Source organism: Phalaenopsis equestris, unplaced genomic scaffold (assembly GCF_001263595.1).
Source record: "Phalaenopsis equestris unplaced genomic scaffold, ASM126359v1 Scaffold000761, whole genome shotgun sequence".
Lineage (NCBI taxonomy): Eukaryota > Viridiplantae > Streptophyta > Magnoliopsida > Asparagales > Orchidaceae > Phalaenopsis > Phalaenopsis equestris.
Window position 1 is genome coordinate 2,757,125 of NW_018165201.1, and position 12,552 is coordinate 2,769,676.

Sequence of the window (12,552 nt, forward strand, 5' to 3'; positions counted from 1 at the left end):
AATCTTCTCTCTCGTGTTATTCTTGTGTTATCAGTAATATTTCCTGTGTTATTCATGTGTTATTGTGTGTTATTCATGTGTTATTATGTCCTGAGAATATTCTATGTTATAATAATATAATAACACATTAATAACACATGAATAACACGCAATAACAAATGAACAACACAAGGGGAAATATTCTCCGTGTTACTGCGTCGTTTTTTTTTTCCTATCGCGCGGAGTGTCGTGGCGTGATTTCATTGGCTATGCACGTTCCTTCTACGTGTGTAGTACTAATATAATATTTTTTAAAAATTTTGGCAGCAGCCGTCCGTACAATAGCGTTTAATTTTGGAATGACTTGCATACATACCACACAATTATTATGTATTTATATATCTAACACCTAAATTTTAATTTTTAGTCTTATGTATGAAAAAGTTGTATTCTACATTTTTAAAGGTAGGGTGATATTTTTTATGGTATCTTTGATATGTTACGTAGAGCTGTCAAAAAAGTCTATTGTTCGCGAATTATTCATGCTCGACTTATTAAGTAGCTCATATATGATTCGTTTGATAAGTAATGAGTTGAATACAAACAAATTTTAAGAAGTAATTATAAATAAGTCGAACACAAACAACTCTTTTTTCAACCGTGATCGGCTCATTTTAACTTGAAATAAAAAAAAATCATACATATTATTTTTATAATAATATATTACAGATGTTTATCTCTTTTTAATTCATATTAGCTCGCGCGGTCATGTGACTCTCTATCTCTACTACACAGAAGCGGTGCAATTTTGAATTCACCACCACCCTATATATTATATATATATATATATATATATTAATTTAAAAGAATTAATTTTGAGTCGGACAACACAAAGACATTGTTCACTACCCAAACATAAGCTCGCTCAAACTCTACTCATTAATAGTCCTAGTTTAGGGTTTAGGGTTTAGGGTTTAGGGTGTAAAAATTAAAGTTAAAGTATTTGAGGTACAAAGACATAGGAATTGGGTGTTATGTATGCAAAATTCCCTTAAATTTTAGGTTTATTTATATAAATTATTTTTCAATATAACTAATAATAAAAGTTATATATATACTTTAATGCGATTTAAATAACAAGATCTTATATAAATAAATATATAAAGTTAGATAATTAAAAATAAAAAAAAAAGATTAGAGATATGTAAATATATAAGAATTTAATCCAATATATGCTTTCTTTTTTTTTTCAATTTGTATTGATACTATTTTTTTATTTGGATAAATATCTAAAGAATAATTTTTTTCATCAAAATATCTATGTGATACGGCTCAAAGAAATTTTCATTACCCGGCACAAATTTCAAGATAGGACAAATCTCAACGTAATTTTTTGAGTAAAAAATGTTTCAACTTTGATTAAAAGTCATTCAATGCTCCGAATTCAACGAATTTATAGTCAAAATAACCAACTCAACAAGACGGACCCAATAGTACCAACATTAATCTGAACAAACTAAATCAAACTCAGTCAAGTCATTAAATCACTTTTTGAAGTTTTCTAAACACAATTAAAATGTCAAAAAGATGTAGAATGTAGAGTTTATCAAATAGAGTATCTCGACAAAATGAATCAAAGAAGTCCAAGCTCGCTCAATTCTAACATAGTTAAGACATTCAAATATTCATCAAATACCGTCTAATTGAAGAAAACTCTAAAGATCATCTGATCAAAATAGTTCATATTCTTGTATTAATTGCATCCGGAACACTATAAATAGAGCATCACCCCTTTTATGAGAAGGGAGACTTGAGTCTTAAGAGAGAACTTGAAACTTTGAGAAAAAATTGAAGTCTAGCATCATCACTACCATTGTCAGTCACCGCCGGCAGCCGTCAACCACCACCGATTTAATGAAGTTCATTATCTAAATCAAAACTCATTTTTTAATCATTAAAGGAACATTCAATCATGATTATGACCCTATGTCAGGTCACAAGGCATAACAAAAAGATCTTTTTTATCCTTATTATGTACATATATATTTAGTGTGCATGCCTGCGCGCGCAACGTGTCAAGTGAATGCTATATTGTTTTGATTATTTTCATGCGGCTAAATAATGAGCAAAAATATTAGATTTCATCGCCCATGAGTTGTTAAGCATCAATTCAAAGAAAGAAAAATTATTTCATACGAACAGCGTATGCAGAAATGCATACGTTGTCCGATCTCTACCGTTCATCAGGACAAACATACATTTTGACGGGCCCCATTTTTATTTTTTTTTAAATAATAACTGATAGACAGTGGAAATCCGACAAAATATGCATTTCTGCATACACTGTCTGCATCGTATATATTTTCATAAAGAAGAAAATTGTAAAATAAATATTACTTTATTAAATGTCGAGTGAAGAAAACAACAATGCATTTTCGATAGCCTGAAACACGATTTTTAAAGTCACGGTAGGCTCAAGAATATCAAGCAGTCATATGAAAGGAAATTATTCTAACAATATATTCTTTAAAATTTAAAAGTGATATTTTTTATATTGAGGATTGAAACTACAAATGAGAATGCAAAAATATAAATTAAAAAAATTAAATATCCAGATCAATATTTTGATATATAATCACGTTTATTTTAAAATTAATTAATTGAAACTTGTATTTTTTTTCTCTCTCAAAAAGAATTTTATAGCTATTGAATTAAAATAATATAAAATTTACTTATATAATCATTTATATAAATCACCATTTCTCCCCCATTGTGGGGTATAGCATGAAAATAGGAGCAATCATCTATGTATAATATAGTTACTTAATTTTTCCTATAAACATGCCATCATTTAATACAATAAAAAGTAGCTAGCTAGAAAATGTTTATGGAGCCCATCTGAGGAGAAAAATTTGCGTATGTAAGACGTACACAGCGATGCATACGTCAGGGACGTTATTCAAAGGGTATTGAGGGGTTATATTCGTGTTATACCCCCGTAATCTACCTGTAACATACTTGTAATCTACCTGTAACCTACAAATATATGAAAACAGAAGCGTGAAACTTACTAGAAGGTACATGTAGGTTACAGAGGGTATAACACGGATATAACCCCCCCAATACCTTCTGAATAACCTACCTGGCGTACGCAGCGCTGCGTACGTCTTATGTATGCAATTTTTTCTCCCATCTGAGACAACAATATCCAATAAAATATAAAAAAAAAATTTGCATACATACAACACACATCTTATATATTTACATATCTAACACCTAAGCTTTCATATTTATATACAGAACACTCAAATCTTTGGCATCACATCAAAAATATCACTATCACCAACTTTTTAAAAGTGAAACATACATTTTGATGCATATGTTTACTAATTTATTTCTCGGGTGGACAATGCCGGCTCCACCCATTGGTGTTATAAATATAAATATCGAACTTTAGTTGTTAGATATGTAAAAGCATAAGAACTCTATGGGATGTAAGTAAATTTCCCCCTAAAAAACTAGTGGAATCAGCAACTACAAGAACCATAAGCAAGAATGCTAAATAAAGTAAAAAAAAAACTATATCTTTAGAATATGTAAAAACTATTTACTTTTTAGGTCCAGAATAGTTGAGAGAATTATTCGTACTGAGTCAAGACCTGTGTGCAGGTGATGTCTGGAAAACCCACCAGCCACCCAGAATTCCAATCACATCCAGCTTCATATCTCTCAATTCTACTCTGGCCATGCATAGTATCTTGTAATCCTCCACTTCAACTTTCTTCACATACAGAAACTGCAAATAAAACCCATGGAATTAGAAATTAAATAAAAAGTTTGTTGTTTACATACATAGCACCTGAAACATTGCTACTTACGAATCTAGCACACTCTTTTTTCAAATGCTCGCTAAAATATCAAAATTCATGATAAAATAAACCCCAACCCATGTTTTCATTTTTATCAATTTCTCAATGGTTTGATCGTGACGTATAAAACCAAATGCGGTCGTAACGTATAACATCATATAGAAGGCCCAGTGTTAACTCTAACCTCTGCAGCCGCCAACCAACGTTGACCATCGCCCATTGGCCACAGTCGATCACCTCTGACTTTCTGTAACATATAAAACTAGTATTAAAGTCCCGGAGATAACTTCCAACTACGGCTTTTATGACCAACTGGCGCTATTGCAACCCCCAACTACGACTTATATGACAAACTATTACCAAAACTTCCAGTTATGGTCTCTGTAGCCAACTAACGCTATTGCAGCACTCAACTAAGGCCTATGCGACCAACAATTACTACAAATTCCAACCACAGTTCCTATGACCAACTGATGCTATTGCAACCACCAATTATGACATTTGTAACAAATTACTATTATTGTAATTTCCCACTACAACCATTATGACCAACTATTGCTACCATAGCCGAAAACTACTATTGCACATTTGTGATTATCGACTTCACAATTCTATATTCACTGATTCAGGAGAAGGGAGAACATATGTACATACAATCACATAGTAGATTATTTTAACTATACTAGGCCCCGTGGCTTTTTCGTTTTCCAGGATTTTCCCACGTAATAAATCTCAGCGTCTCCTCCTACTACTTTTCAATTACCTGTGTGTTGTGTCATCGTGAAACGCTAAGACGTTAAAATATCACTCTACTGTCACGAATCTTCCGACACACAACAAGAATAATAATATAAATCACTCAAAGGGAGAGCCAAGTCTCACACTAGAACAAAGAGCCTTGCCCCTGGGACCAGTGATCCACACCTATTTAGCACACAAAAAATATATATCTAACAAGGATATAAGTAAGAAAATAAGAAAACTGAAATTTTATTTCAGTATTGAACGTCAAATAATTTTGTCAAACACAAGTCACAAGGGATCCTGCGAAGCCCGCAAAGGATCTAAAATGACAAATTTCTCAATTTTGTTGAGATCTATTCAAGTACAAGTTCGTATTTATTTTTCATTAAATCCAACAACAGAAAGCTTCCATAAAAAAACCACCTTTAGGTTAAACCAATTCCCAGCCCTAGGCAAGGCCTCAAGTAAAAACAAAAAGGGGACATTTCATACATACCACATAATTCTTATGTATTTACATATCTAACACCTAAACATTCATATTTACATGCATACCAACCAAATCTTTAACATCACATGAAAAAAACCATTATCACTACGTTCTTATAAGAGAAATACACCTTTTTGTGCATAGCTTTATGACATAAAGGTGTTATAATTGTAAATATCAAACTTTGGGTGTTAGACATGTAAATACATAAAAATTATGTGGTATGCATGTAGATTTCCCAAAAAAAAAAACATGCAACTGACGTAGGAGAGTTAGTAGCGAAGAAAGGATAGACAGCAAGCAAGTAGTGAGAAAAGGGGGCAACAAAAGTGGCTTCAGGCGAGAATTACAGATAAAAATAGAAAGGAACTGCAGAAAACGAAGGCAAACATCGATGATAAGAAGGAGCGGAAAAAATAAAAGGGTAATTCACATACATACCACCCAATTCCTATGTATTTACATATCTAACGCCTAAACTTTACTTCTTATACTTTGTGCACCCAAATCTTTCATATCACATAAAAAATACCGCCATTTGAACTTTTAAAAAGTTAAATAAACCTTTTCATGCATAGTAAGTGAAAATTGAACTTTAGGTGATACTAGAGTTAACACAAACCACAATAAAAATGGAAATATTATTACTGAAATTCAAATAGGTTACAACGACAACTCTTCAAACAGTAAAGAAATGATAATAAACATAAAAAAGGACACTTTAGTGCGACGGCGGAGGTGGTGGAAGGCTGCGGGACAACGGGTAGGTTTCGGAAGGGGCAGTTGCAGCAGCGGTGAGGGAGTTGCCGCTACAGAGTAGAGGGTAGGAAGGGGGGGCAGCGGCAGGTGTGGTGGCTGGAAGGGCCGCCGGCAATAGATGTGGGTGTTGGGAAAACTAACGGTGGCAGAGAAAGCAAAACAGTGGGTTGCCGGCAATTACTATGGCTGTTGGAAGGCAAACGACAGGGGAGAAGGTGGACTAGGGCTTGTGGCTGGACAAAGGTGGGGTAATGGAAAGGGGTCAGGGTGATCGATGGTGGGGGTTGCATAGGAGGGCATAGCATGTGTAAGGTTGGAGGGGCTACGGTTGTAGCAGCTGGGGGTTACGGGATGGCTGTTTAGGGGGAGATGGGCTACGGTACAACAAAGAAGGGGAAGAACAGGGAGGCAGAAGCAGCTAAGCAGCAACAAGGAAGATTTGGTGGCTGCAGAAGCAAGCAAACTGCTGCTTTGGCGGGCTGCAAAAAATACGACGACAGCGGCAGCGAAAGGGAGGTTGCGGAGGAGGTGTAAAGTCGAGGACAATCACCACCTCATAGTGAGATATGACCAGAGCATCACTCTTCCTTAGATACAACCCTGGAAAGGGAAGATAAGAGGCCGATGGCAATCCCTGATAGAAAATTGAAAGCAAACTCACAAAAATATAACCCTAATTCAGCAAACAAACATATAAATAGAGATGGAATGGTCGAGAAATAAAAATAGGAAGAGAGGAATAATTCCCGCCCAATGAAAAAAGGGAGGGGTCTGGTCCAGCCTCCTGCTGGAACAAACCCTCTGCAGCTGAACTGGTTGGAACAAGTTCAACCCCCAAGCCCCGCATCGGTCTCCCGGGGTTTAGGGAGCTTCGACCTCATTTGACGAAGCTTTTTGCTTCCTCCTAGTAGTCATATCGGTCAAGTTGAAAGCTCCCGCTGAGCTAATTCTGTAGGTGGCGTTGTTCTAAAGAACATCTTGACAGAACAGGTATCCGCCTTTTTCGCACAATCTGAGACGGAGGTACACAACAACGTAGGTTTTCCCGAGCCAAATTATGAACAAGTAAATATATAATATGATTCTCCCAATCCTTGTACTTGGCTGGATGTGTCTGATAAACAAGGCTATTATGGGGGGTCAAGTCTGGAATAACATCTCTAGTATGTTGGGCCACCTTGACGTGTAACCACTCATGAGAGGCATTTTCTTCTTTTTGAGAAGGCCCTGGATCTCACTGTAGAATATTCTTTCTCGCAAAGATCTTGAGATAATTCCACCAGTGCGGATCATCCATCCTATCTGATCCATTGTCGGGAGGTGCACCGTTGAACAAATTTTAATCCCCAAATGACTCACGATTGTCTTCTAGAAGTAACTAAAAATCTTCTCACCTCCAACAAGTTGAAACTCCTTCCATAGACACAACTCAGAAGGTAAGTTATATATTTGAAATACCTGAAATCCATTTATCTAAAATTGACTTGTGTCTAATATGAGCTCCTCAAGCTCACGGCCCTTTTGGACATCCAAAGTCGGTCCTATTGATGTTCCTCTCAACGTCTGCCAAAAGACAGCTCAAGGCACCACAATCTCATACTCTGCATGAACGCCACTTACATCAAAGTTGCTACCATCTAGAACAGCAACTGTTAGCTCAAATCTCTCTCATGGGGTCAACTAGAATAATTAATGTATCTTCCTTGTTGGTTGCATGTTTAGAATCATCTCTGAAAACTTCATCTTCTCCTGGATCAATTCTTTCATTGCCCAATATTTCCACAATACCTTGTTCCGAGAAACAGATCACCCCCATAGTTGTGCAGTCTGATTCAACAAGTCCAAATTCATAACACTTACAACACTTGATTGAGACAGATTTAGGAATGTGGATGGGTTATACATGTTCTCCACTCTAAATCAGCTTATCCTCTGTCGAGGTCGTATTGGGCATTCTCCTGAGTATACTCTAACTATAAGATTCTGAGGTTGAACTCTATCTGTAAAATGTGGGAGTCTCTCGATGATGTGGCATTTCCACTTCTAAAGCTAGAGTTTGTGCCTCCGTCTGTGGTAAGCCGATAGAAACTGGTACCATGTCTCCTGCTTCATCTTCGAATTATGTAGTTCTCCCATTCGACTCTCCCAATCACAGACAAGGGTAACCTCCCCTCGGATTTCATCATCAAAGTTCACAGGCCTCCGCTGAAGTTGGTGAATCTCTCGGCGTATCTCCTCCCGAGCAGGCTCGGGCATGTATCTCCCTAGTGGGCTGGCTAGAGTTTATAATTAGGTGGTGAAAGAGGGTAAAAATAATTGGTTTAAGATTGCTGGTTTGAAAATCAACAAGGGGGGACAAGGATTAAGAATATGTAGTAGTGGAAAGAGCATTTGGCGGTAGAAAAGAAAACTTTTGAGTTATGGCGGATGCTAGAAAACCCTAGGATATGACTAGAATTAAGTTAGCTCTGATACCAAATGATACTGGAATTAACCCAAACCATAATAAAAATAAAAATATTAATGTTGAAATTCAAATAAGTTACAACGACTCTTCAAACATAAAAATGACACTTTAGTGCGACCACGGAGGTGGCGAATGGTTGTAGGACAGCAGGTGGATTTTGGGTGGAAAGGTAGCAGAGCAGCTTGAGGGCGGCGAGAGAGTTGTCGCAACAGGGTAGAGGGTAGGAAGGGGAGCTACTGCAGCAGGTGTGATGGCTGGAAGGGTCGCTGACAATAGATGTGGGTGCTGCGAAAGCTAACGATGGAAAGAAGAGCAAAGGAAGGGTTGCCGACAATAAATACGGGAGCTGGGAAGGCTAACAGCAGCAGGGACAGAGAATGAGGGGGTCGCCACAATTATTACTGCTGCTAGAAGGCTAACGGCATTAGGAAGGTGGGTAAGGGCTTATGGTTAGACAAAGGTGGGGTACTGGAAAAGAGTCAGGGTGATTGTCGGTGGGGATTGGACAGGAGGGCATAGCAGGTGTGGGGTTGGAGAGGGCTCCGACTGTAGGGACAGCAAAGGTGTGGGGTTGGAAGGGTCGCCAGCAATAACTACGGGAGCTGGGAAGGCTAACGGAAGCAGGGACAGCAAAGTAGCGGGTCGCCGGCAATTATTACTGCTGCTAGAGGCTAACGGCAGTAGGAAGGTGGGTAAGGGCTTATGGTTAGACAAAGGTGGGGTACTGGAAAAGAGTCAGGGTGATTGTTGGTGGGGATTGGACAGGAGGGCATAGCAGGTGTGGGGTTGGAGAGGGCTCTGGCTGTAGCAGCAGAGGGTTATAGAATGGCTGTAAAGGGGGAGATGGGTTACGGTACAGTAAAGGAGGGGAAGAACTGGGAGGCAGCTGCAACTAGGCGGCAACAGGGAAGATTTGGTGGCTGCAGAAGACAGCAAACTGCTATCTCGGCGGGCTGCAACAAATACGACGACAGAGGCGGCGAAAGGGAGGTTGTTGAAAAGAAGGATAGTTGACGATAATCACCACTCATAGCGAGATACAACCAGAATGTCACTCTTCCTCTGATACAACCCTGAAAATAGAAGAGAGGATGCTAACGGCTGTCCCTAATAGAAGCTGAAATCCAACTCACAAAAACATAAACCTAATTTAACAAACACACATATAAATAGAGATGGAATAGGCAGGAAACAAAAATAAGAAAGGAAAAATAATTCCCGCCCAATGAAAAGAGGGAGGGGGCCAGTCCAGCCTCCTGCTAGACCGAACCCTCTGTAGCTGAACTGCTTGCGGCCGGTTCAGCCCCCAAGCCCCTCATCAGTCTCTCGGGGTTGGTGAAGTTTCGACCCCATTCATCAAAAACTTTTTGCCTCCTCCCGCAAGTCAAATCAGTAATGTTGTAAGCTCCCACTAAGCTAATTATGTAGGTGACGTCATTCTAAAGAACATCTTGATAGAACAAGTATTTGACTTCTTTTGGTATAATACTAGCCGGAGGTACAAAACAACGCGGGTTTTCCCGACCCAAGTTCTGAACAAGTAAATATATAATATGCTTCTCCCACTCCTCATACTCGGTTGGATGTGTCTGATAAACAAAACTATCAAAGAGGGTCAACTTTGGAACGACATCCCCAATAGTTTGGGCCACCTTAACGTGTAACCACTCATAAGAGGCATTTTCTTCTTCTCGGGAAGACCATAGATCCCACGGTAGAATATTCTTTCTCCCAAAAATTGTGGGCTGATTCCCACCACTGCGGATCATCCATCCCGTTTGATCCATTGTCAGAATGTACACCGATGAACCGATGTTAATCCCCAATGACTCACAATTGTCTTCCATAAATAACTAGAAATCTTCTAACCTCGGAAAAGTTGAACCTCCTTCCATAGGGGCAACTAAGAAGGCAGACTATATATCTAAAATGTCTGAAATCCTGTTATTTGAGAGCGTGAGAGAGGGGAGGGGGGGGTGTTGTGTGTGTGTGTGTGCGCGCGCGCGCGTGCGGGGGTTGGTAGGTAGATAGGAGGAGGAGGATAGGTAGGGGGAGAGACATTTTATTTTTATGTTTTCAATCTTTATGCAATATTGGTTTTATGTTTTGATTAAGAAGTTTTTGTTTTGCTGAAAATAAAATGCAGAGTGAGAAAATTCAGGGCTTTCAAAAAAAATTTCAATTAAATTGACAAGAAATTAACGCAAACTAATTTGTTGTTGTGAGGGTAGCTCAGTAAGAGATTTCATAAAGTAAAATCAAGTCATACGAGAAAAAACATCCATAAACAAGACAAGATCGAAATCCATTAGATAAAATAGAACAAGGTCCCCGTACATAGAATGAACCAGCTCAAAAATGTTACAGTATGTTCGTGCCTTAGTGCCATAAACCATGGCCATAAATGCAATAACATAAAAAGTAGGAAATGAAGTTGCACAAACTGCAATTTATCTTTTCTAGCATCATATAAAGTGAGGGGTCAAATTCCCCTTTAAGCTCATGCATGCAATCACAGCTAAAATCAGCCAAATAAATATTAGCATAAGAAATCATCACTTAATTGGAGTTGTAAAAATAAAATTTAAAAATTAGATCAATTCATTTTGCATCAAAACTAGAAGAGAATATGTAAAAAAAATTTGTATCACCTTTGCCTTTTGTAGACTAGGGTCCCGACGCATCTCTCTTTGGCGCAGCTGCAACATTCAAAATTATATAGCAGATGAAAATAAGTGATCAAATAGTGATTAACATCTAATCAAGATCCTATTCCAGGTAAAATCTTGAGTATGTGCATATCCTATGTAGAATTAATTCAATCAAAATATGTAATAAACGGTTCTTTATTGCAAAACTTTTTCGAAGTATTGTTGGCATAGGTCTTATTTGCATCACACTTAGGGCAAACATGACAATTTGGCGAGGTTTAGACGCAAAGAAAAAGTACATAGAATGGGACCATCTTCTTTTACTCGCTCTTAATATGATTAAAAGAAGAACTGTATGAGAAGTCCTCCAAAAGACAGGAAGGAGGTAAAAAATCAACCAAGAGGAGAGAAGACCAAGAGTGAAAGAGCGAGAGCATGGGCACACTGTTGACCTCATTTTTAGTGAGGTCTTAGTCTCCTACTTCCATAACCGATAATCTAGCCTTAGGAGTTCCTTGTTGACCATTCTAGTGGACTAGTAATGGAGCTCACCTCCCGTAGAACTTCAAGCCACTTCTTGACTCATTTTTGTGAAGAACTCGCATGAGTGGTTTCAAGCACTCAACTTCTAGTTGTAAGGGCTAAGGACCAACATGTAGAGGGCCTGAAAATGAGTTCCTATAGGATCAACAGCCTTAGGTGAACCCTTTGTGACTCGATTACTCGCGAACGCCGCACTTCACGCACTCACTGCATCACACACGATTTTGGCTTAAATCGACTCGCCCGTCGGCGAACTCGTCCGGACGACCCCGGATGACGAAACGGACCGCGCCGAAGCGTTCAGAACGTCAACTTTAGCCAGAAAGGACACGTATATTGTTAAGGTTACGCGTGCACACAAATGACACGACTATCGATGCACATTTTTTTTTAATAGCAGGGATAGCAGGGCGCAGGCCCGGACTCAACCCAGGTTCAACTCAGATTCGATTTGAGCTGGACTCGAGAAAATTTTGAATTTCAAATTTTTAAATTTCAAATGGGTCATTTACTCTCATTTTAATTGAGAGTTTTAGTTTTTCCTTTTGAAGCTGCTACATCAACGGAATTCATTCAATCCCCTGCCAAAGTCTCGCATAACGTCTCTCTGAAATTTCTAATATACTCTTCCCCTTGACGATGCTCGAGACTCTGGATTCAACTCCTCACTTTCACGCTCTATCTAGCTCCTTCCGGCTGCTGGCACTTCTTCTCCTCTCAACGACGAATCCCTAGCCGAATCTCCCCTCTGTCACGGAAGCCCGTGGCTCTCCTTCTCTCCCGATTCGTCTTCACAGAGAAGCATCAGATTGGCCTGCTTCGTCCCTCCCGCTCGAAACTCTCGCCTTCCTCTAGAGCCCGCCTTCTTCCTCCCCTCCGGTACGATTCATCTTCGCCGCTTGCCTCTGCACCGATACCTTCAACTGCCTCGCCTCCCCCTCGCGCGATCTCCTCTCTTCCGCCGAAGACCCCCGATCGCCTCCCTCTTCCTCACGCTGAAGAAGCTCGCTCCCCCGTCTCCCGCAACGAAGCCGCACATCCCGGCTCTGC

The 12,552-nt window shown here is 39.0% G+C and overlaps 1 protein-coding gene across 8 annotated transcripts in view; it reads right to left on the minus strand.

Moving 5' to 3' along the window:
- Positions 1 to 12,552, minus strand: part of LOC110030922 — a 50,057-nt gene that overhangs the window by 19,966 nt on the left and 17,539 nt on the right. For 6 of the 8 annotated variants that reach the window (XM_020733911.1, XM_020733912.1, XM_020733918.1 and 3 more), the window contains 2 exons: positions 10,960 to 11,007; positions 3,639 to 3,775 (listed from right to left, as the gene is read on the minus strand). In XM_020733911.1, coding sequence (XP_020589570.1) covers positions 3,639 to 3,775; positions 10,960 to 11,007 — 185 coding nt within the window. The remainder of the gene's footprint in view (positions 1 to 3,638; positions 3,776 to 10,959; positions 11,008 to 12,552) is intronic. The other 2 variants (XM_020733915.1, XM_020733917.1) reach the window with 1 other exon arrangement.